Raw genomic sequence first — 27057 nt, 5'->3', positions numbered from 1 at the left:
GAGAGACTCTTCATCATTTGAATGAACTTCTAGAATTGATTCTCACCATTTTTCATGGCAAGTCTTTGAAGGTATAGAGGTGGGAGCTTAGGTAATGGTGCCTTAGACTTTTGTACTACCGGCTCCGGTATGTTAATAATGGGTTCCCTCTATGATTTCACCTTTTCTTGAGTCTCTTCCACATTATCATCAATATCAATCCGAACTTCATCATTAGGCTTGAGGTGGGTTCATTCCCGCCTCTTCCGCTTCTTGTGATAACCACCATGGCATACCCCGTGTTGTTACCACCCTTTGATTTTTCCACTGTGTCACTTGGTAGTGCCCCCTTAGGACGAGAATTTAAAGCTTGAGAGATTTTCCCCATTTGGACTTCGAGGTTTCGGATTGATGTGTTGTGTGAGGCAAGTTGGGCATCCGAATCGGCATTCTTTTCCATCATTTACTTGAACATATTTTCAATATGTCCCATCTCATTATTTGAAGAACTCGAACCATGGGAAGAATAAGGAGGTAAGTTGCTTGGTTGTTGGTACATTGGGGGCCTTTGAAAACCCGACCCCCGGTTGCCTTTATTGTTGCTCCATCCGCCTTGATTGTTACCTCCCCAATTTCCTTTGTTGTTTCCACTCTAATTTTCTTGATTATTGTTGTTATGCCAATTCCTTCATTGTTGCCTCCACTCCAATTTCCATGGTTGTTAGAATTCCAATTGCCTTGATTGTTTTGTGGTCGCCATTTTTGTTGGCTTGGGCCTTGGAAGTTGTTTCTTTGCCCTTGAAAATTATTCACATATTGCACTTCCTCTGATTGTTCATTATAGGAAACATCTTGCTCAAAACTACTATCTTCTTGCACATAGTTCTCCACTCAATTTTGCACTTGTGGACCCTTGGTCCTCCCCTTGTTCACCATCATGTTCACTCCCTCCATAGCATTGACTTGCTTAGGAGTTTGCACTTGATTTAGTTGGGCCTTTGCTAGTTGAGTCATGATAGTTGTCAATTCGGCAATGGCTTGCCCATGGTCTTGCAATTCTTTGTGAAGGTGGATCATATTCGGATCACCTTGTGGAACATTGGCCCGGGATTGCCAAGCCGATGACGTTTCTGCCATCTCATCCGAAATCTCACACGCCTCCGCATATGGCGTAGTTATAAAGTTTCCACCGGTTAGTTGATTCACTACACATTAGTTGGTTGTGTTAATCCCACGATAGAAGGTATGTTGAATCATATTTTCCGTCATATCATTGTTGGTACATTCCTTGACCATAGTTCTATAGCACTCCCATATCTCGTGTAGTGGTTCATTCGGCTCTTGCTTGAATGCCAAGATCTCATCTCAAAGTGTAGCCATGTGTTTGGGAGAGAAAAACTTAGTAATGAACTTTATTGCCAACTCATCCCAAGTGTGAATTGAATGGTTTGGCAATCATTCCAACCAATCTAAAGCTTTCCCCCGTAAAGAGAAGGGAAAAAGCCTTAGCCTCAATGCATCCTCGGAGACATTTGTTTGCTTGCTCCCCCAACAAGTGTCCACAAACCCCTTAAAATGTTTATACACATTTTGTGTTGGAGCACCGGTGAAGAAACCCCATTGCTCAAGCAAAGTAAGCATCACATTAGTGATTTGGAAGTTGTCCGCCCTAATACGTGGAGGGACTATTGCACTAGCATAACCTTCGTTGGGTAATATCCGGTGTGGAGCCGCTCATGGTGGAGATGGAGGTGGGGGTGTGCACATTGTCATGAGGTACCCGGCCTCTCTGATTGGCTTGTTGCTCATGAGGTACCTCCTTTACTTGCTCCTCATCCGCATCCAAATCCACCAAAGGAATATTTTCGAGCTCATTGTTCGCCATGGTTGTACCTAAGATTTCTCACACAAGTTAGTAACATGGAAGAAAAAGAATATATTCCAAAAACAAACCCAAATATATATCTAACACCATTTTAACTCCCCGACAATGGTTCCAAAAATTGATCCACGTCCAATCTGCACTCAATAGTGAGTGGAAACGGTCGTTGGAAGAATAGTACCCAACAAAAGTCGGGTTCGATTTCAACATGCAATTACTATGGGTGTTAGGAGTATATATTCGACGAAAGTAAATGGAATAACTAAATTATGCTTCCAAACAATAGGTTTTGATTTCTTTTCTAATTTTACTTTAGACATTACAAGCTAAGAAAAGAAAGTAGAAGCGAATGAATGTTTTTCGTATTTTTTCCAATAGTTAAAAAGCCTAGGTATATGACCATAACCTAGGTGTTCATCTAATGGGTTAAATATATTCACACTTATTTTGTTGATTGGGATGTATTATAGCTCTCAATTCTACGTTACCCACTTAATACCTCTCGGTAAGAGATGATTTTGCCCAATTTGCCTTTCTCAAGCCCAAATGGATATCAAACTAAATAGTTGATATGAGCTCAAGTCGGGTTCTCATTATCTCTAATTTGGGCCCTTTAATTAGGCTAATCAAACCCTCAATTAGTCCAATTCCTTGTTAGCGAAGTTATCCTAGACTAGGTCCCTCTTTCTCAAGTAGAGACCAAGCCAAAAAGGCATGAATCAATGTTTGCAACCATTAATTCTAAAATTGAAGTATGAACTAAGCTAAATAATCAACACTTAATCATAAACAAGTACTTAATTAAATACCCATAAGGTTTACACACTAGGATTGGGTCACAACCCTAGTAAGAATCTAGCTACTTATGGTGAGAATTGAAGAAAACAAAGAAGAAATGATAATTAAACTCATAATCTAAGATTAAAATGATAAAATATGATGTTTAAGACCTAAAATAATCACATACTTCCTAAAATGGCAAAATGTAACGGTTACAGCAGCTCAAACTTTGAAACTTGACCTAAAAATGTGAAACTCGTTTATTTATAGTAGCCCAAAATTCGCTAACAAAAATGCCCCTCGGGAGGTTCTGCGGCCGCACAATTCTATATGTGGTTCGTAGATATCTTCAGCTGGCAGGGTCTTGGATTCTGTAGCCGCACAATTCTGGATTGCGACTGCAAAGCATCTTCTACGGCCGCACAATTCTTGTGCGGTCCGCACTTCAGCAAGGCTTCAGGTCTTGGTCTTTTGCACACTCTCTGAACTTTGAATCTTTTGTCAGTGCAGACCTTGTTCTACGGTCGCACATTGGCTAAAACTCTGCTGGGCTCTTTTACTTGATCTGTGGCCGCAGATAGAATCCGCGGTCTGCACTTTTTTCTGCGGCCACAGAAATCCTTCTGCTGATCGCACTTCGCAAGTTCTGCGCCCCTTGTTTCATATGGGAGCTCTAACTTCCAACATTCTTGTAATTTGCACACTTTCATTAGTTTATGGAACATAAATCAATACTTTCGGACTAAAACAAAAGCAAAAAGGTGTTAATAAGTAGTCAAAATCCACACTTATCACGTACATCATGGTAATTATGACTCGGTTGATTCTGTGGTACTGTGTAGTTATTTAGTCTTATTTTATCCAAATAATTCCTACGTGTTAGAGTAATTGAGTTGTGATTCATGTTAGAAATCATGTTTGAGCTATGTGCTTATTCTGTTGAGACCCACTGAGGTCCATTCTGCTGTTGAGTTATTTGCTTAAGTTGCAATTATGTACTCAGTCATATTTATTCACTGCATATCATATCACAGTCTCTGTTATCATTTACTGTTACATCATGTTATCATTGTTTAGGATGAGTGGTATGAGATTTGTGAGCTCGTATTGATGACTGAGTTGGGGTCTGAGAGCCGGATTATAAGTGATATCGTGGATCGGACTGCACGCCGTAGCAGGCCTTATAGGCTTTATATTAGCGCTTGGGCAGGATCCGCCCCTTCTGAGTCTGACATACTAGCACTGAGCGCAGGCACCCGTACAATGTTGAGTGATTGCGTGTGATGAGTGAGAGTTTGAGATAGATATTTTGAGTACTATGAGAGTGTGAGTCCCTGGGATTATCAATGTGATGCATTACATTTGACATGTAGGTATAGAGATGTAACATTCCTCATGCTAGTTGTACTTGGCATATTTTCTTAGTATTGAGCTTAAATTGTTGAACTTGAAAGCATGCCTAAACTTTTGTATTGCGTACGAGCTGAATATGGAAGTTCTCTAAGTTATTACTATCATTAGCTTGTTATATCTGTGTAGTCATTATTTTGATTTGGACTGTATCTTTCTGAGCTCGTCACTGCTTTCAGCCCAAGGTTAGTCCTGTTACTTATTGAGTACATTAGGTCGGTTGTACTCATACTACATTCTGCTGCACACCTGGACGCATTGGTTGCTAGAGTGGTGATAGTACATGTTCGGAGACCTCGAGATAGCTGCTATGACGCCCACATACCTTGACTCTCCTTCCTTTCATTTTATTTCAGTACTGTTCTATATTCTCAAATAGTTGTACCAGTATTTTAGACTATGTTGATATTAGTAGCTCATGCACTCGGTGACACCAGGATTTTGGGATTTGTTGTAGTAGAATTGCAGTTGTATTTATCAGTTATTTATGAGACTTTCCATTGTTGAACTTACTAAACCATGTTTTTAACTCAATTCATAGTTGTTATGTGATTGTTGGCTTGCATAGTAATGTGTTAAGCGCCATCACGACAGGTTGAAATTTTGGGTCGTGACATAGACTTTCGTCAAAACTTTTAAGACAGACATTTAACAGCAGGATTGGCCCAATTCTTTCCTAATCAATTTTCCAAAAAACAAAGAAGAAAAGAAAACTATCTAGTTTGACCTTTCAGAGGAAAAATGCTATCAATATTAGCCAATTCATAAAATGCTATCAATATTAGTCCAGTTGGCTATTTGTATGTTTCTCCCTCTCTTTAGTCTACCCTCCCCCTCCCTTCTTTTTCTCTTTGTAGAGTAAGGGCAATATATTCTAAACTTATGGATTCCAGAAAAGTTCCAATACATTGTTGTTGACAAAGCTTTCTCATATTTGCTACTATCTTGCTAGGGCTATTCCTATTGAATGAGTATAAGTAGATACTTTAGTTTAGTAAATGACTTGTGTGGTAGTCTCCTCCCAGAATAGAAAAGTTTGAAGGAAACTTTGTTGATAATAGATCCTATAGTAGCAAACAAACATGTAATGCAACTATTGTATAACATAAGTATAGACTCGGTGTTTCTAGAAAAAAAAAAATTTGTTTTGAGTTGGTATTATTAGAATAGACTGGATACATCTCAAGGAGTTTGAATCTTAATTTTCGGATGATTTGGTTGAGATTTGAGGTAGTTTGAATTGAAATGTGTACCAAATTCGAAGTAGAATATGAACATAAAAGAAGATGATACGTGAAAATTCATACAGATAAAACAAGTGATCTGCATGAAACCTATCTCTCTTTAAGATTAAATTTCCTCTCACCGAAAGCTGAACATGGCAAGGAAATCGAAGACAGGGGAAGAGGGAAGAGACCGCAAGAGAGTGTACCTGATCTCATAGTAGAGAAGAGAGGGATTCCCTGATCGGGGGATGCCAAAAATATGAAAAACTTCAATGAATTGCAAGGAATTCTGACATTGGAAGTTGAGCCAACAAGCAGTAAAGGAATCACAAGTTACATTGATGCCCATCAACAATCGATATAGTATAACAATAGATTAGAACTCAAGTAAATCATCATGGGACATGGTGGAGGAGGACACAGAGAGGAATACAATGATAGGTAATCCTAAAACCCTAGAAATGAATTCAAAATCGAATAGCTCCCAGAGTAAGGTAGTGGGTACGCCTCTTGCTAAAAATGGACGTGACCTAACAACTCAAGGGAGTGCTAGAACCAATGTTAAGATAACCATGGAGGATGTTCAAGATGAAATTGAGTATTGGAGTATAGTTGTGATTTTCTTTGTATTGGGGTCTAATCCTCTTCAATCTATGATGGACGGATATTTCAGAAGAATATAAAAGACATAGGGGATTGACAAAGTAGCTAAGGTGAATCGAGGAGTATTCTTAGTAAGATTCCGCAGCATTAAGGATAAGGGAGAAGGCAATGGAGGAAGGGGTTCAAATATTTGATCGGAAGTCAATAGGTTGTAAATCCATGGAAACCAAAAATTGAGGTTACCAAAGAAAAGATGGATAAAGTACCATATGGATCAGGTTTCCTGGTCTAGTAATCAAGTATAGGGAGAAAGTTGATCTGACTAAGATTGCAAGCTTAGTTGAAAATCCGTTAAAGAAGACAATGCTGCCACTCACAAAGAGAGATTGACATTTGCTAGAATACTAGTAGAAATTATTCACGTTCAGAGGATGAGCATGCGGAACACCTGCGAACGGTACTCCAAACCCTCCGTGATAGTAAATTATATACTAAGTTTTATAAATGTGAGTTCTGGTTGAAGTTTGTAGCATTCTTGGGGCACATTGTATCCGATAGAGGTATAAAGGTAGACACTTAGAAGATTGCGGCTGTGAAATCTTGGCCTAGACCTACTACTCCGACAGAGGTTTATAGCTTTCTAGGCTTAGCAGGATACTACCGGAGGTTCGTAGAGGGTTTTTCTTCCCTTTCGGCACCATTGACGAAGTTGACATAAAAAGTAACTTAGTTTTAGTGGACAGAGGTTTGCGAGCAGAGTTTCCAAGAGCTTAAGAACAGGTTGACCTCAGCGCCAGTTCTAACACTTCTAGAGGGTCCAAATGGTTATGCCATGTATTGTGATGCCTCAGGTATCGAGTTAGGATATGTCCTAATGCAACATGGGAAGGTAATTGAGTATGTTTCAAGGCAGTTAAGGAAGCACGAGCAGAATTATCCGACCCACGACCTCGAGATAGCCACAGTTGTCCATGTATTTAAGATATGGCAGCATTATTTATATAGAGTTCATGTTGATGTATTTACAGATCATAAAAGCCTGCAATATATCTTCAAACAAAATGAGTTGAATTTACGAGAGAGGCGATGACTTGAGTTATTGAAAGATTACGATATTAACATTCTCTACCATCCAGGCAAAGCTAATATGGTAGCAGATTCCTTAAGTCGCCGATCTATGGGTAGCTTAGCACATGTAGAGGCCGAGAAAAGATAATTAACTAGAGAGATTCATCAATTGACTTGTTTGGGGGTTCGGTTAGTAGACTCTGGAAATGGTGGAGTTGTACTCCAAAATTATCTCTCATAGCTGAAGTAAAGGAGAGACAGTACGAGGACCTAGAGTTGGTCGAGTTGAGAGAGCGAGTTCCGCAGCAGAATAAGTCGTTGTTAGAGCTCAAGGGAGATGGGGTTCTTAGATACAGGGGTCGTTTGTGTGTTCTAGATGTGGCAGGGCTACGAGACAGTATTATGTCAGAGGCACATTATTCGTGGTACTCCATTCATCCTAGGTCGACGAAGATGTATCATGACATTAAGGATGTGTACTGGTAGAACGATATGAAGAAGAACATTGCTGAGTTTGTCGCTCAGTGTCCTAGTTGCCAGCAAGTGAAGGTAGAGCACCAGAAGCTCGGAGGGCTAATGCAGACTATAGATATCCCGACGTGGAAATGGGAGGCAATAAACATGGACTTTATCATGGGTTTACCTCGTTCTCATCATAAGTTCGATTCCATATGGGTGATAGTCGATAGGCTCACAAAATCAGCTCATTTCCTACCGGTCAGATCTACACACACTATGCAAAGTTATATATTAAGGAGATAGTATGGCTATACGGAGTACCGGTATCTATTATATCTGACTGTGGGGCCTAGTTTATAGCATATTTTTGGAGGTGATTTTAGAAAGGTCTAGGGAGTCAGGTGAATCTCAGCACAACTTTTCATCCACAGACTGATGGACAAGCCGAGCGCACAATTCAAACGCTCGAGGATATGTTAAGAGCATGTGTGTTAGATTTTAAAAGAAGTTGGGATGAACATTTATATCTTATCGAGTTTGCATATAATAACAGTTACCACTCTAGTATCCAGATGGCTCCGTACATGGCTTTGTATGGGCGTAAGTGCATATCTCCTTTAGGGTGGTTTCATGTTGGAGAATCTGGGTCATCTTCTTGGTAATTTTCATTCATTTTCTTGTGTTAAATGTCTCGACAATCCAAAGAAGAAGGATTCATAAGTCCATTACAAATTAGTGGCATACTTCTCATAGAACTATGAATAAGTGAGACTAGAAAGGGAAGTTATATTAGTCATCCCTACACTTATCTTGAATTAATATCAAAATTCATTTAGTAAGGAAGTTATATAAAAAGGCAAAGCCAAGAACGAAGGTGAGAGAATTTGGAAATTCATACGAGACTCCATATTATAATAGCAATGGGATTTTGCAAGGGAGTAGGGTGCAATCCTTCTCAAGAATATCATATGAATATTTCCCTACTCCAGGTATGTTAAGGTTAAGCCTTTCCTTCATTTTGGTATGATCTCGTAACTATATGCATTTGATAACGAGGCATAAAGAGAAGTTCATACTTCCGAATTTATATACATTATCCTAATCTCATAAGTTACAGTATTTTCCCATATCAGGACTTCATATTCAATTGAATATTTTCTTCTTCCAGTCAAGAGAGCAGAGGGTCTATATATATATAGTATTACAGTATTTTTACTACCATCGAGCTATAATCGATGGGAAGGCCCCTATTGGGCAACCTCTGATCAGATGGTAAGTTATATACCGAGCCTACTGTGGTCGAGCGCCTATGAGCGAGCCCAGAATGGCTGAGATATAGAGCGTAGTATGGCCGAGCGCCTATGAGCGAGCCTACTATGTCGGAGCAGTTACATGTTCCGAGTCTTATAGGGCCGGACACTTATTTTACTTACTATATTGAGAGAGTTGAGTCAGTATCAGCAGGTAAGTATATCTCTAGATCATCTTTGACTCCCAGTTACTTTCAGTTATTATATTATCAGTTCAGTTTCAGCTTTCAGTTATTTTATTGCCTTGCATACTCGGTACATTATTTTGTACTGACGTCCCTTTTTCTAGGGATGCTGTATTTCATGCATGCAGGTTTGGACAGACAGGCGGGTAGACCTCCTCAGTAGGTGTTACCTGAGTTCAGCTTTATCGGTAAGCTCCACGTCCTTCGGAGTTGCCGGGTCTAGATGTTTTGTGTACATCTTGTGTATATATGTATATAGATTATTGGTAGGTCGGGGCCCTGTTCCGATCACGGTACATCCATCAGTAGAGGGTTGTAGACATAACCTGTCAGTTAGTACAGTATGTTGGCTTGTAGGCCTTGTATGTATATTTTGTTGGTTTGTCAGCTGTAGTAGTTATGACGGCCTTGCCGGCCCAACTTTATATTGATGTTTAGTCAGTGTTGGTTTCCATTCAGTTTTATATTTGCTTCGCAAATTGTCTTGCAATGTGGCCCATGGACAAAGTATGACATTATATGTTCAGATTCCCTTAGTCGCAAGTTGGTATGCAAGGATATGTGAGGCACCGGGTGCCGGTCTCGCCCCCAGGTTCAGGGTGTGACAAAGCCCAACTTAACCCATTATTTTTTATAGCTCATTCTAACTCATGAAGTTTACTTATTTCTTGTGTTACATTGTAAAGAACCAATAATAACTACATAAATAGATATAAATCAAAGTTTGTACAAAAAATTGTCTGGGTTATTTTTCTCTAAAAGATTTAATCAACAAAGTTTTCTGAAAATTTTGTGTGGCTGGAATGCTCTTTTCTAAATGAATTTTTTATAAGACACTTCCAACATCAACAAAAAAACTTCAACTAGCCAAACCTTTATCTTGCACAAAAATTTTCTTCAAAAAGATTTTCTAAAACATTGTATTCTTTTTTTTCAGCCGCTATTTTCTTTGCTTTTTTTCTTCTTTCTTATATACTTTTAAATATTTATTTAGTTTTAAAAAGTTAATAAAATCTCATCAATAGTTGAGTGTAAGATTAATCCATATGTGTTTCTTAGCTAAAAATTTAAAATTAGATATATAGCAATTCATCGTCAGTGAATGGAATGAATAAATTATGAAGAAGCTAAGAAAGTAGGGAACATACATATGTGTATAAAAGGTAAACAACTTTGTTTATGCAACAAAAGCATGGTTCTAAAGCATGGGTCAAGTTGGGCGGGTTGGGTTATGACCCATTATTTAGCCCATCTTAACCCAACCCATCCTAGCCCAAGTACACTTTGGGCTAAGTTGGGAAATGACCCATTTATTGACTCAACCCATCTTGACTCGCCCAAATTCAGCCCAACCCGCCCATTTGTCGCTCCTATTCTACACCTCAGTATTCAATTGCTCTAAATGAGGAAATACATGGTGAGTTCACGGGGAAAAGGGGATTGAGACAAGGAACCTATTTCCTCCTTCTCTTTGTTATAAGTATGGAGTAGTACACAAGGAGCATGAAGAGGGTAACGACAATAGAGGGGTTTGCATTTCACCCATAATATAAAGGTCTGGGGCTAAATCACCTCTGTTTTGCAGATGATATGTTTATCTTCAGTAAAGAGGAGTTCAATTCATTGCTGCTCATGCTAAGGGGACTCAAAACTTTTTCAAATGCATCAGGATTGTGCACAAATAATGCAAAATAAAATATTTTCACTACTAATATAGAGGATCAGGTGGCAGATGATTTATGCATGTGAGCTGACAGGGTACACAAGAGGAAAACTTCCATTCAGATATCTGGGAGTTCCTATATTAGCAAAGAAACTATCTGCAGTAGAGCCTATATATGTTAGTGGACAAAATGACATGTAAAGTGAAAACTTGGGGGATAGTCCAGTTAATCAATTTAGTACTGCTGCACATACACTCATACTGGGCATCCATGTTTATTCTGCCCAGGAAATTGATAAAGCAAATAGTTGCTATATGCAGGAGATCTTATGGAGTTGACACATCCATGCTAATAAATCTCCTCTGATAAATTGTTGACTGCATTGTGTGGAATGAAGCTGCTGTAGAAAAAATATGTATGGAATATTGCCAAAAAAACTGACAACCATGGGTAAAGTGGGTGAATCACATCTATATAAAGGGCCAAAATTGGTGGCAGTGTGAAGTGCAACAAGATAACAGCTAGTATTGGAAGAAACTTTGTGGAATCAATGCTTATCACCCTGAGCATAGGATCTATGTATAGGAAGACAAATTGTAAAGATAGATCATGGCTGGAAGATATACTAAAGAGAGGAGATGTATAGATGAGGCTGAATAGGAGTAGACAGTAAAGTGGAGTGTAATTTCTTAGGCTTGGACTCTTGAAGTCGTAATTTCTTTTGCTGTTGTGAATAAGATGTGGTTTGTTCGACAAAAAAACGAAGATGATATGTGTATATCCGATGTATTATTTATGTATCCTATATGTATCATATATGTATCTCTTGTGTATCCTCTGTATATTCATGTATACCTTGTATGTGAGATACGTGTGAGAAAAAATGTTAGATATATATATATCGCAGAGAAATTTTTAAACTCGATTTAAACTATGAATTTTGGCTCAAAATTTATCCAAATCACCTTCACTCTTCCTCAAATATTGTATATTTCCTCATCTATGTGTTTTCAACAAATTTCAATTATACCTACCGGAAAAACAATTGCCAATATTTTTTGAATATTGTATATCATAATAACGAATTTTGACTCCAAACTAGTCCAAATCATCTTCAATCTCTCTAAAATTATTTGCCTTATTTATGTTTTATTCAACAAATTCGAAACATACCAATTGATAAAAAAGAATTAAAATTATTTTTTTGCTAGGTTTTTTGTATGTTGTATATCATTGGTAACTTTTTATTGTTATTTTTAATAGTGGCTAATAGTTAGTAGATACGGTCTATTTGTGGCTATTCCTATGAGATTCTCATAGGAACACTTTAATTCGTGTGAAACCTTTTAAGGAAAATCGTGTGGGCTTGACCCTATAAATAGTATCATACACAATATTAAAAGTATATTTGGGTTGACTTAGCCAACAATAATAGGGGAAAGGAAAATTAACTTATAATTTATTTTCTCTAAAAATGTGGTGCCGGTTAGAAAGACAAGCTACAATTGCAGTAACCTGAATCGATAACTTGATTATGTTTTATCTAACTCGGACTAAGTACAACTTGAGTTCATTAAACATGTATAGGTCCATGTTTTGTTGCATATCGTGATTTATCCTGGACCGTTGACTGAGTGGGATTTATACAGAAAATGAATAATTAATATAGATATTTTGTATATTGCTTTGATAAGTTTGATTAACAGAGCATGAAGAACGAGTTAGAAAGGTCTTAAAATAAAATAAAATAGGAAAAGAATATTAATACAAGTAAGAAAAAAAAAACTAGGATATTCCTCCTCTTATACAGTGAGACGTGGAGTAATACCAACTAGATCTCCTAGTAATATTATCTTGAATTCCAAAAAATTCCTTGACACATTCTTCCATAAATATCATTGAAAACTTTTATCGGAAAAGAACAAGTAAAATATAATGACATCTAATGTGAAGAATAAGTAATGGAGGAGAAACGCAGCCATTGTGAAAGCTTCTTGTATAATGAATACTTATGTCAGATATCTAATACTCAAGAATCCCCCAGGACTATAACTGGAATAGAGATATGCACAGGAATCTTTATCTAGTGTAGATGAAATATGAAGATGTGAGATAGCAACATATAACTTATAATTACTATTGTTGGAACAATTAAATGTCCAACTTCCCAGAATTAATGAACATTCATTTACTTAGTAATATAGTGTTTCTATCACTTATATTAGCCAACAAGCCATTAACAACTTATCTCTTTTTGGTAAATCTTCTACCATCAAACAATACACATCTATTTCCTTTGACTTTCATCAATCGTAGATAAGAAAATACTTTTTTTTTGTTGAATTAGCTTAAGATTTCTCTTTAACATTATCTTTTTCTTGTTCCTCGCATATATCTCGAAGAAAATATAATTTAAGCTTAACTCAACCCTAAAAAATACAGTTCAACCGATGAAAATCATCAGAAATTTATAAGAACACCAATACACTTAAAATAATGTGAGTATTGTAACAATTTCCCCTTTTTCCTTTCACATGCGCCCCAAGCTAAAATATAGCATGGAGTATCATAAGTCATAACATGGGTAGCCTAACATAAAAAAATGTCGGTCTCTAACTTTATGTTGAAGAATATAGACACTAGGCATAACATAATGGACGTTAAACCAACTCAACTACAGAAAATAACTTAATAGTAATGATCGTTCAAGACTATATAAGAAGATATGAATAGTATATAAATATGGAGATTCTAACAGTATGATATTACTATAGAACCTCTACGATGAACCAAAAAAAGAAATATATATAAAAAATAAAAATAAAAAGATGTTCCTATAATTACTTTTCTTATCTATCAAAATCACCTTACTCAGGTAAGTTTCAATTGCAATTCACCCCCATCTGCAAATCCCATTCATTAAATTTTTGCGTGTTACTTTCCAACCTCATTGCCCACGAGGCACGACGTATAATTTTAAGAATATGATTGTCGTTATTGGAACGATCGTGCGACCTAGAAGGAATCTATTTTTTCCAATTTGTATAGAGAATGGAAGAGAATTTTTTTTCTTTTTTTCCTGTTTGTTTTAATATTTTGACCGTTTGTTGTGATAAAATATCTGTTATGGAGAACCAACTTGGGGTGCAAAATGCTTTTAGTAGCGCAATTTCTTTAATTTTAATTACTATGGTTATGATTTTATCCCCTATGTCATATTCATATCGAAATGTTCCTCCATTTAATCTTTCGCTTCTCTGCTTCTCGGTTTTAAAGATCTTTTTGACACTCCATATAAGGACTTTCACGTGGTTTGGCAAAAGAACATGTTGCGAAGACAAGATTTGAACCCAAAACTGCCATTACTCTTTAGTTTTCTGTTGAGGTCTATCATGCAGGTAATCAAATTGGATCACTGAATCCCTCTCTTTCCGTACAACATTTAATGTGCTATTTAATTTAATTTCGATTAATAAGGAAATGATTCTATCTTTTCTGTAAATATATATAGCGTGGTATAACTTACACATCTTACCTTCTCTTAATATAGCTGTATTTCGTGTCCGTCACAAGTTGCTTAAAAAGGAATTAAAGAGAATATCATCAGAAAGGTTGCAACTGTGAACTGCATCTAGAGGAAGAGAGACTGTAATATGGTTGCAAAAGTGAAGTTTTATGAATGTTGGTGTTGCTTGATGAATTGGTTAATGTGATTCTTAAAGAAGAAGGAAAAGGTACTACTGTAGATAAAAACCCACTTTAAAAATCGTAGTATATCATATCTTTTCAAATGCTCCTACTAATAAGATACTCGAGAACATAAGAATGATAGTTTCTTTGGAAGGGAGATAAAAGAGAGAAAGAAATACTCTATGATGTTGTGTGGGACAAATTAAATCATGATTCATGCAAATTAATTAGTATATTCAACGTGTAAAATAAGTACTAAAATTCCGTTTAGAGATGGAGATCTCAAATTTAACCTGGCAGGATAAATATTTTATTAAACAAAAGAATTAATATTCCATGTATAGAGATAATCTCAAACATCACATGTAATAATCTTTTTATGTAATCATATAATATGAAAAGAATTTACACTATTAGTATACACTGAGGCGGATCCAGGATTTGAGGCTTATGGGTTCCTACCGTAATTTCAAATTAATATGCAATAATAACTGGGTTCACAATTACATATTTACAAATATTTAGTAAATTTTTTAATATAAATACAGGATCTACGCAAGAGTTATTGTGTTCCCGGGAATCCGTATTCAATGTTCTAGGTCCGCCCCTGAGTATACATACGTTAAACTCTTTCTTAATTCATTCATAAGCCGGTTTCAAAAATGTCTTTTAGGTAGAGCCTTTTCTATAGAGGACTATGTAGTTACAACAAATTATGAAATTCCTTCGTTTAATTTGCTAATTATAGCAAGTAGTCTTTTCTATACGGCAAAGAAAATTTTAAGCACTATTTCATTACCTTCGGAGGATCACTTGTAAGATACTTTGCTGTTATTTCTTTTGTAGGAAATCAGAAAAAGCATTGATTTTAAGGCTAGGATGGTCGTTTATTTACCTAAACAATATTACTGCGATTATAGTTATTTGAATACAAATATGTGTTACTATATACAGTTTTACCGTATAAACGTCAGATTTTTTCCCAGTGTTATGAATTTAGAATCACTACCTCAGTATCCTCAATTTATGTAACCTTTTTTTTTTTTTTTTTTTTTTTTTACAGTTGTTTTCTATTACACGGGGGACGGATTAGGGAAGGGGAAGGGAAGAGCACAATTAGATTTTATTCACGTATGTAATGATTCTCACCGATGCTATTAACCTATAAATAATCTTATGCTCTATCTAATTATGCTATTAACCTATAAATAATCTTATGCTCTGTCTAATTTCTCCTATATTACGTAGATCTTTAAAAGATCAAAAAAACATATAGAAATAAGTATGCATTGCGAGTTTACTGTGCGTGTACAAACTTTTTACTATCATTTTTGTACTGAAAGTTTTTCATAAATCCAATACTAATAACGGAAAAATCATCAAGATTGCTGATGTTTTTCACCCTCTATATATGTAACCTAAGTTTACTGCATTTAAGTCATTCAACAAAACCAAATCAATTGGTTTCTTTATTCTTTTTATTCTTCTTACGATGATTCACTTTCAAACTGGTCTCTTAATTACTCTCTTTCTTGTTGCTACTCAATATGCAAGCAATGGTAATGCATACGAAATTCCCTTTAACCAGACATATTATCAGATATGGGGAGGTAACCATCTAACAATTTCTGACGAGGGAAAAGAAGTTCAGCTATTGATTGACCAATATTCAGGTTCACTCTAATATCTCTAATTACTGGCTTATATTTTGTCAAATTCATCTCCATCCGCAGTAGTATAACAATATGATTTATTTGTCAAATTCAGGTGCTGGATTTAGTTCGAAACAAAATTTTGGGTCTGGAGATTTTCGGATCAAGTTAAAGTTACCAAAGAAGAATAGTAAAGGAGTTATAACAACATTCTATGTAAGATCTTATACTTTCTTAACATCTAAATCTAATTATGATATATACTTTGTAACTTTTTTCTACTTTGCAATGATGTTATATAATTTTTTATAAATTGGATAGTATTGTATAAAATTTCATGGTGCATAGCCAATCCTAAACATGTCATTAAATTTGACCTATTAGTTGAAAAGAAGTATAACACACATCACACATATCTATATACTATAAAGGAGTAAAATAAGACATTAGTTTGATTTTGTTGTGCACTTTCAATTTGACTAAAGTAGAATATTAAGTTTAGCTACAATACTAAGGAGATAGTATATAGTAGCAATTGTGGTTGTTTAATTTGCAGTTAATATCAAAGGAAGTTAATGAACCAGCAAGACCCAAACATGATGAGGTTGATTTTGAGTTCTTTGGAGGAGATGGCAAATATACATTAAATACAAATATCTTTGCAAATGATGAAGGGCATAGGGAGCAACAGTTTAATCTCTGGTTTGATCCTACAGCTGATTTTCACACATATGGAATTCTTTGGAATCAGTATCAAATTGTGTAAGTAATAAACTCATATAATTTTTTTTAAAATTATATTTATTTATTTTGACACATATTTATTTACTTTTTTTTAAATTATTGTGTACCTTGATAACGGGAAATTCTGCTGATATAGTTGTCTAAAACTGAACTATTCAAAAGATCATATAAATGGAATTAGGTATATCTACTTAATTAAGAACCATCATACGTGCCCGATGAGTTGATATTTTGAACTAGTATAATGTTCAGTTTTAAATAATTATATATCATCTACAATTCCTTTGAGCAAATAATCCAAATGAAACAATACAATATATCGATAAAAATGAGCTCAACAAGCAAACGAAATGAAACCCTTCGGGGTTGCCCAGTTGGTTTGGAGGGCGGTCATCCATACGGATGACCTGTGATCGATTCCCCCCTCAATGCCTTCTGGGTTGAGCATGTCGCACAGGGCTTGCCTAGTGCGGTTTACATCCCCTGTGTGGTTTGCAGGCTATTACATAGAGGGTTTACCCAGTGCGCACAAAGTGCTCACCCGGAGAGTAGAGGTTGTGGTAAAGGTTGTAGCAGCGGGTTTCCCCTCTTACCAATAAAAAAAAAGAAGCAAACGAAATGGGAAAATGTTGATTATAGACGCCTTCCATGAGGATTTCGTATAGTTAAGAAATTACCTCGAAGTTTAAGGTAATCGATGAAGTTAACGTATGAGGTATGACATAAAGTCAGTAAGCTTGAAATGAATATCATTGAAGCATTATGTACACACGTTCTTTATTTCTTTTTCGTCTCACGTATTATATACGTATGTATACGATTTGTACTCAATTATCTTTCGCCCATGATAGACATTGCTTCTGGCCACCTAGTTCATACGACATGGATAAAAAATAATCATCAATCAAGTGACGTATACTATGTGTTATCTCGATTAAAATTTTCATTTCTATCAAATTTGAAACTATCTGTACGTAGTACTAAATAAGAAAATAATAACGGTTTTTCACTTAATTCTCTCAAGGTTATATGTGGATGATATTCCCATAAGAGTTTTCAAGAACAATACAAATCTTGGAGTGAACTATCCATCAAACAAAATGCACATAGAAGCAACAATGTGGAATGCAACAGTTTGGATTGGAGAAGTTGACTGGAGCCAAGGACCCTTCACAGCTTATTTTCGCGAATTTTCAATTAATGGCTGCCAATATCAAAAATCAAACCCTCAATACTGCTACAGAAATAGCTATTATTGGAATAGAATCAATTACTGGAAGCTTAGCCCAAAACAACAGCAGCTATATGAAGATGTGAGGGAAAAACACATGACTTATGACTATTGCCTGAGGAACGCCAAAGATTTTCCAGAATGCTAACATATAGTAGTAATCTAAATCGTTGTATTTTGTTCTCTGGCCAACTTAAATCAAATTCCTGCTCCCAATACTAGTGATTAAAGTGACTCTTGTTTTTACTAATCTAAGTACAAACACTACATCTTTTGCAGTCCAGTATCAATAGTCATGTTTCGAACTCTAAACTTCTACGGTTCTACCCATACCATAGACCAATTTAAATACTACATATAAATAAGCAAACAAATCAATTCTACAAGGGTGAACATGGTAGACCCGTATAGAGCCATCGTCATATCTAAAGTTTTCATTCTTTTTAGTTCTTACTCTTTCTCTAATTTTTCTTCTTTTTTCCTTTTACTATGTTGAATAGGAAAAAGATGTTTTGAATGCATACAGAGAGTTGACTTCTTAGAAAGTCACCAATGGAAATTGTGGTGAAACTAATCAATCTATTTTGGGCATCGTAACTGAAAAATCACTCTAATGTGGCATTTTTCTTTTCAACCAAATCATTTAAAAAATTAAATCCATCCATTAAAAGTATTTTCTTTTCGGCTTCTCTTCACTCTTTTGTGTACACACTAAATCTACTAAAAGTAAATTCCAATACTTGTTAATAGTAGAATAAAGAACTTGTAGTTGGATAGACAATTATATAGAAGGCTACATATCTAACCCTTGAGCTTGTCAATCTTCTTATAGGCGAGTTTTGAGAGCTGTTGTTGATTGGTCTTTTATTGATGCCCGCAATATTTTACTGATATTTGGCTCAAGAGAGGTGCCTCTGATTCCTTCATGAGAGATGAGCTCGATTCATTTAAGTGCTCCATGTCGGAAATCCAGGGAGTGCTCCATGCTCCATGCTTTATTGAAGAAAGGGGCAACACTCAAATTGTCTCCCATTATGTTGTGTTTTCCACTCAAATTGTCGTGCTCCATGCTTTATTAAAGAAAGGGGCAGCACTCAAATTGTCTCTCATTATGTTATATTTCCCTTCCATTTTGAATCTCCTACTTACTGCAATCATGTCTATTATATCGTTTCACTTTGTTTTGGATCTCCTGAATTACTTTTCCAACAGTTCATTCTTTGCTTCTCACAGCTTGCACCTTTTAAATCTAAAGGAGATTAGATTTGACCAAAAAGATATTTTCATAAAGAAGCTCTTCACATGGGCTTTTAAATACTACAAAGAATTGCTTTTGGATCGTTTTCTCCACGTGCTATTCAAGAATTCATGATTGACTTTCCATAATCCTTGTCTATCAAAGACCACTCTTCAATCATCCTTTCTTGTAGTTTTTCAACGAGATTTTTTTTCCTTCTTTACTAGACCAATTTATTTGCTTCTTAAAATATTCCATGCTATCTCCTTCTAATAAAATATTCCTTCCTTTGTGAAAGACTTTTCCTTCTATGGTATCTCAAAGACTTTAGTGCTTTATTTGATTGTGTAAAATAATACTAGTGACCCATGTCACATCCTTTTGCCAATTTGAATATTTTCTCAATTCATCTCTCCTTTATACTTTCCAGATTTTATCTCGGTTGATGTGCCCATTCAGTCCTGCTAGATTAGCGACAGAGTTCTCCTCCTCATCTTCATTCCTTTTTGTAATGACCCGACTTGTCATTTTAAGAATTAGCGTCCCGTTCAGTGGCTTAAAACCTCAAAAAATTTTATAATGTGTATTATGACTTGCGCGCGCGGTTGAGTTTGGTGTTCGGATGATTCGAGATTTAATCGAAAGAACAATATATTCTTGTTTTGGAAGCTTAAATGAAAAGAGTTGACCGGAGTTTGACTTTTGTGCAAACGACCACGGAATGAAACTTTGATGGTTCCAATAGTTTCGTATGGTAATTTCGTACTTAGGCGTGTGAGCATCTAATTTTTTTACCACATTTGAATTTCTCACCACTTTTAGTATTTAAATAGTTTTAAGTTTAATCTTTATATATTTTAGTTTTTGTTTCACCTTTTATAGGTTTTATTTGAGAAAATTAAAAACCAAAAAACAAAAAGAATTACTTGGCCTTTGTTTAATATATTTCCTATTATAGCAAGTTATTTTAGTTTATTCTTACATAGAAAAAAAATTATTTTAAAAAATAAAATTAAAGAAGAGAGACGTTTGAAGCAAAAAGCAGAAAACAAGAAAAGTAGATTTATAAGGAAAAACATTCTTTTCACTTTTTAAAATGTGGACCCCCCACCTTATCCCTCCATAATAAACTCCACCTGCACCACGTTACTAAAGTCGCCAAAAAAGAAAATCGGGCCCCAAGCTTCCTTCTCACACATTCTATATAAGGAGAAAACCTAGAACTTAAAGGGGGGAGACGCCACTCACTACTCCTTCTTCCTTAGGTGATATTATTTTTCCTCCTCACTAAACCTTCACGAGTCACTGAAAATCAGTCATAAAATTATCTCAAACCCATCCCGAAACAGATGTAATTCCACTAGTTCGTCGCTACTGCTTTAGCTGTACAACCACCAGTGAAACACCATCCAAAACAGTCCCTTTTCTCTGTTAAAACCTAGTTGGAAAATGCAGCAAAAACCCCCTTTAAAACCATCGTAGTTCTTCCTCAAAGCAGCGTGCAATTGGGTTGAGTCGGGTTTGAGTTCATGACGAGATTTCGTTCGTGGTTCCGGCGAGGTCTTCCATCGCGGATCTATAACGTGTTGTAGTAGCTGTTATTCCAAATTTTATAAAGGATCTCTATATATTGCAAGTCTAAATTGCTAAGCTCAAGGTCCATTTCTACTTTAGATCTTTATTTCGTGCATGGCTTGATGTTTAATGTTGCTGAGCTTATATTACTTGCACATTGTTTATATATTTATGTGGTGATTCGTTCTTAGTTTGAGAATTGTTGTGATGTTATGCTGATTTTCAGTTTCTCTCGTTAGCTTTGCAACTGCATTTTAGTATAACAATTGTGGCTTAGAGTTAATTCGTATGTTTCAAGTTATTTGCTAAACGGATCAGTTGAATAGGATTTTATTAAAATTAGAGAATGAAGATTCAATGTGATATTTATGGGAGTCTTACAAAATTGAAGTGGGTCCTAGGCTTTTGACTGCTAATGGGTATTGAGTTTAGGCTGATTTGAACGAATAAGTGGACCAGGTTATATTGGGCTTGAATTTTACTCATTGACTAGCTCGTCGTTTGATCCATAGCTGCTAATAACTCCAAAATGCCTTTTAGCCCGTTAATGACTTGTATTTTAGATATTGTTAATTAATTTTTTCATTGATATGCCTTTTATTCACGAACTCGCTTGCGTAGCGTGATGTTTAATATTTAGTAAATTAATTCTATAATCTCCATAGCTTAATTACTTCCTAATTTAATTAGTCTCTTGTTCTAATCGAGGATTCGCTTGCGTAACGCGATAGTGGCATTTAATAATTTCCTAAAACTAATGTCACAACCCAAAATCCATTAAAGGTCATGATGGCGCCAGACACCACTGCCAGGCAAGTCCAAAAATAAATACTTAATTGGGTTCTCATTTTAATATTTTTGAAATCATATTTTTCTTCAATTAAATAGTAAAAGGTAGAATATCCAGAATAAATAATAATATTTTTAACAAATTCAATACAGAACAACCCAAAATCATCCCAAAACCCGATGTCATAAGTGCATGAGTATTAACTAGGAATATAAAATAAAATACAACAGCTGTCCGAAATACAAATTGGACAGAAAAAATATAAGTACTCTGAAGGAGACTCTGCTGGTTGCGGATCGTAGTATAGAATGCAACTCACCTAAGTCCCCGCCATAACCGCGCCGTTGCGCCCACAAGGCCACTAAACATATATATACGTGCACAAAATTGTGCAACAAGTGTAGTATGAGTACGTAAATCAACGCGTACCCATTAAGTATCCCGCCTAACCTCGAAGAAATAGTGATGAGGGGTTGACTTCGACACTTACTATGGGCTATAAAGAGGATATCAATGATAAAATTAAGTATGGATTATATACAAAACGGTTGCAAGCTCAATATTTTGAAGTAAGCAAGAAATTCTTTTATAATTAAGAAATCTTCAAATTTATTTCCCATTATTTAATAATTTATCTCAGGCAAGGAGGCAATATCATTTATTGTAAATTTCAAAGCAATCAATTCAATCATGCGCAAATCATGTTGAGGTCGTACGGCCCGCTCCAACATAAATATTTAAACTATGCACTGCCGAGGGTCGAACGGCGCGAACCATAGATGCATCTATTTAATCTGCTGAGGCGTTTGGCCCGCTCCACAAAAACTAAACACATTCAACAGTCAATCAAGAATTCTTGAAGGAGCAATTATCCAAGAAAATGTCAATTCTCATTTAACGGTCAAGAAAAACGAAATTTAATGTTTTTAAAAATTCTTTTACCAAGTTCAATATGATTTAAGCAATTTAAATTAACAATAAGGTTTCAACTATAGCAAGTATAGCATGATTTGGGTCCTAGACTACCCCGGACTTAGCATAATAGTAGCTATGCACGGACTCTCATCACCTCGTGCGTACGTAGCCCCCACAAATAGAAGCACATATCGTATTATTTCGCCTATGAGGTTATTTCTCTCTTACAAGGTTAGAAAGGAGACTTACCTCGCTCCGAAATTCCATCACCGGCTCCCAAGCCCTTTCAATAACTCAAACCGATGCCCAACGCTCTAAAATTAGTCAATAAACGTGCAAATCCATAAATATACACTCTAGTACTTATTATAATCCAATTTATAACAATTCCTAACTCCGCTTAAAAGTCGATAAAATCACCCTCGGGCCCACATGCCCGGATTCTGAAAATTTTTGAAGATAAACCTTACCCATATCACCACATGCTCAAATATATAATTTATTCCAAGTTCCACGTCCAATTTCGTGGTCAAAATCTAAAAATATAATTTCTAGGTTTTCTACCAAACCCCCCACAATTTCTACTAATTTCCATGCTTATATCCTTATACAAATCATGTATTTAACTTGCAATAGGTGGGAATCACTTACATTGTGTTGCTTGATGAAAGTCCCTCCTTGAAGCTCTCCAAAATCGCCTCAACTAAGCGGAAAATGAGAGAAGAAGAGCCAAATCTCGCTCTTTAAAACAATCTGCCCAGCGACCTCTCGCACCTGCGGTCCCTTGACCGCTTCTGCCGTTCCGCAAGTGCGGCCACATTACCGCTTCTGCGGTCCTCCTTCATACCCCTCTCTGCATCTGCGGCCCCCAACCGCTTATGCATCTTCGCTCATACGGCTCCACGTGCGCAGGTGCGGTCCCGCTTTTGTGGAATTCGACCGCATCTGCGGTCCTAGCCTAAGCCTCTTCGGCGACCCTCATAGCGCTTCTGCAGCTCCGCACCTGCGGCCCTAACCTCGCAGGTGTGGTTACACCAGAAGACAACGACCCTCAGCCCTTCTTCCAAGTCCAAACTCGATCCATTTACCATCCGGATTCCACTCGAGGCCCTCGGGACCTCAACCAATTATACCAACACGTCCCAAAATACATTATGAACTCAGTCGAGCCTTCAAATCACATCAAACAATATCGAAACTACGAATCACCCTCCAATTCAAACCTAATGAACTTTGAAGCTTCAAACCTTTACCTTCGATGCCGAAACCTATCAAATCACGTCCGATTGACCTCAAATTTTGCACACAAGTCCTAATTGACATTACGGACCTACTCGAACTTCCAGAATCGGAATCCGACCCCGATATCAAAAAGCCCACTCCCGGTCAAACTTCTCAAAATTATCCAAATTTCCAACTTTCACCCAAATGACCCCAAAATGACCTACGGACCTCCAAATCTACATCCAGACGCGTTCCTAAGACTGGAATCATCATACGGAGCTATTCCCAGACATGGAATCCCAAACAGATGTCGATCTCATTGAAATGCACTTCAACTCAAATTTATGAAATCCTTCCAAAATGCCAACTTCCACAATAGGCGCCGAAAAGTTTCCGGGTCATCCAAAATGCCAACTTCCTCAAACCGCCGAACGACGCGCTGGAGCTCAAAACGACCGGCCGGGTACTTACATTCTCTCCCACTTAGAATACGTTCGTCCTCGAACATGCTAAGAACTGCTTTAGATTTTTCTGAAATCACTGTTTAACACTTTGTGCACCTACCTGTGCTACCACAACTCAGTTGAGCACATTAGCTCGAGAAAATCTGAAGATTCTCCCCTTTATTTAGGCAAATAAGCCTTAGAGCCAAATTCCAATGTCCGGAATTCTCTACTAGGCCCGCTTCCAACATACGAACACCGTTCCAATCACTACACGGTGTACCAATACATGATTGTATACTCTCAATGAATTCACGCCATGCACCGCATATTTCAAATGACCATAATAACATCCTCCGATAACAATAGTCGAAATCCCACTAATCTGATGCTCACAACACATCTCATGACACATATAAGTCTTGTTCCAATTCTCGAAATGCCACGACAGAGAAGGTGTGTAGAACTTATAGCCACCTGCCGAATAACAATATATGGAGTCTCTCCTCCCAAAAAGAACCATTACCTTATTCTGGACTGAATAACAATATCTACTCTTTAATATGTTTCATATAAATCGGATCCCACTGATCCCAGGTCCAAAATTCTCGTCTCACCCAGTACAAGTCGTTCCGGCAATAAGCCACCACAAACACTACCAAAGGTCTCATATGATGCCACCATGTGCCAACAATCCACAAGCTCAAATGTGATACATAAGGAAAACGAACTCTGGAAAGAGTTAACCCACGTAGCTAATTAAACAACCGAAAGGATGTTAGGAACCTTCCTCAGGAAATGAGAGGAAAAACACACCATAATAGATATGGGAAACTATACTCAATATCACACTGTTGCGGCGTGCAACCCGATCCAACCATAATACCATTGCGGCGTGTAACCCAATCCAACCATGATACCCATGGTGGCGTGCCACCCGATCCAAATAACACATCTGTGACGGCGTGCCACCCGATCCACACCTGATAACCTATAAGGAAATACTTTACCGAGCTAAAATGCTCATAACTACAAAATTCCCGATTATCGACCATAAGCACGCCAAGTGCATAATACCATCCCTGGGGAGATAGATAGCACCATACGCTACAAAACTCAAGCACGACTAAGGTGCGATATATGATATGCATCTCGAGAGCCATCCTGCTCACATAACACCATCGCTATGCGGAACCTCAACACATATGCAATTAATCAAACCGTTTCATAACCCACACGGCACAATTTAGTATTACATGAAATAACTGACGACGAAATAACATCCAATGTTTGAATACTCCTCTATAAGGAGCACTATGCTGAGATGAACACATCCGGCCTGAGATAGAGCCCACATTCATATTTTAGATCCATCCACGGACCTCAAGCCAATTCTGATCATAACATGCTTGGGCAAGTACCCTCTCAAGGATCCACAATGACCCTTTTCCCATGGCATACAAGAACAGTCGTCGAATTCGGAACAAACTTTCACAATTTACAACCAACTAAATATAGCGCCTTTCAGGCCTAAACTCTCACATTAGCGATAGTACCAAATCTCCATACTTGGTTTCAATCTTTAATCAATCAAGTGACTACATGTCACACTTATGCAATCTTCCTGTGGGATACACTCCCACGACCTTCCGCACCAAGCAACGAGTCTACACATCCATGCCACATGCCACATAAATGCTGTAAAGAAATCAAGAATCTGCAATCAGTACGCAAAACCTCCCATACAAGATACTGATCTCAGGTGACGCCAAAGACAATACCAGCTGACTCTAACCATCTGAGTCCTTTCTCACTCATCCAAGCTTGTGATATTCCTGCCAACACCAAATGGCAACCTTGATCCTCGACTTCTGATTCCCATGCTACCTCTTGCACCTAATCATGCCCATACGCAAATGTACAAGAATTTCATCATAACTCCTGAACAACTAATAGAGTACACACATTATCATATAGAAACCTTTCACTTAACTCATTTCAGGAGAACCATAGCGATACACGACTGAATTCCCATATCCGTAGAAAATACAAACCTCAAGTAGTGGTCTAAACCACCATAACTCTTACGGAAATCCCTTTACACCACAAAGCCATACGAATCGAATGCCTCCCAAATCAACCAAGTTGTGGTGGCGCTCAAGCCCAAATGTACAACCACAAACCATATATATAACTTTACGCTGGAGAAAATGGTCACTGCCATAACCGTGCTGATTCAACCATTCCCAACCGAGCCACTTCTTCTACTTTACTAAGGACTTGCCCTAGAAATAATAATAGCTCCATTCAAAACATCACGAACCCAAATCGCACTTATCCGGAGTGACCTTATTTCATGAGACTGTGCTGTCTCAAAACCTATGAACCATCACATACTTTTCTTGTGCGCATATTCGCATCTTCAATGGGTACACTCATTCTGATAATTTCCCTATGATGTCGAAGTTATTTTCTCCCATTCTTCCACTGCTACACCGCATACCGAAGATAACATAGAACACTTCAAGCCCCTTTTATAATCTGCTGTAACAGCTCAATACTTAACCATACTACGGACTCGAAATCCTTAGGCACCACACTTTAACTTTTCAACCCACTAGGATCGTTGTTGAGAGTCACCCACTCTGACTCGGTCCCGAATATAATCAAACTCCAAGGCTCCACTAGCACATGAACGCCCTCTCAAGAAGCACCCGGCTGAATCACTTTCCTTGTAAATCACCTCTACACGAAGCATAAATCCTGAACCTTCCCAAATCCTGAACATGAATCGATAAGGCCAATTATAAAGTACATTCCTCAAATCCTTTACTCTAATTGCCACTGATGTTTTCTTTCCTTAGTCATAATAACCTTTCTATATGGTGCTAACCAGAAACCTCATAAGTAGATAACTATACAATCCAATCGTAGGCGGTGGGGCTCTCCCACTTAGCTCGAAGCTACCATTGCATAACTTTGGAACCCAC

The 27057-nt window shown here is 37.0% G+C and overlaps 1 protein-coding gene across 1 annotated transcript; it reads left to right on the top strand.

The window, feature by feature from the left end:
* The first annotated feature begins 15498 nt into the window (after window positions 1–15498).
* LOC107792955 (xyloglucan endotransglucosylase/hydrolase protein 3-like) lies at window positions 15499–18228 on the top strand. The gene is made up of 4 exons (XM_016615219.2): window positions 15499–15929; window positions 16024–16124; window positions 16465–16670; window positions 17677–18228. The coding sequence occupies exons 1-4, from the start codon at window positions 15749–15751 to the stop codon at window positions 18029–18031; spliced, it is 843 nt and encodes a 280-aa protein (XP_016470705.1). The 5' UTR covers window positions 15499–15748; the 3' UTR covers window positions 18032–18228.
* Window positions 18229–27057: the final 8829 nt, after the last annotated feature.

This window comes from Nicotiana tabacum, chromosome 4, assembly GCF_000715075.1.
Source record: "Nicotiana tabacum cultivar K326 chromosome 4, ASM71507v2, whole genome shotgun sequence".
NCBI classification, from domain to species: domain Eukaryota; kingdom Viridiplantae; phylum Streptophyta; class Magnoliopsida; order Solanales; family Solanaceae; genus Nicotiana; species Nicotiana tabacum.
Note: the sequence above shows the minus strand (reverse complement) of the source record. Positions and strands in the feature narration are given on the sequence as shown.

Excerpts from the sequence above, each read along its gene's own strand:
- LOC107792955 (XM_016615219.2), top strand. The coding sequence starts at position 15,749 with ATGATTCACTTTCAAACTGGTCTCTTAATTACTCTCTTTCTTGTTGCT. Across the intron at positions 15,930-16,023 it reads ATTGATTGACCAATATTCAG|GTGCTGGATTTAGTTCGAAA; the intron begins GTTCACTCTAAT and ends TGTCAAATTCAG. Across the intron at positions 16,125-16,464 it reads GAGTTATAACAACATTCTAT|TTAATATCAAAGGAAGTTAA; the intron begins GTAAGATCTTAT and ends TTTAATTTGCAG.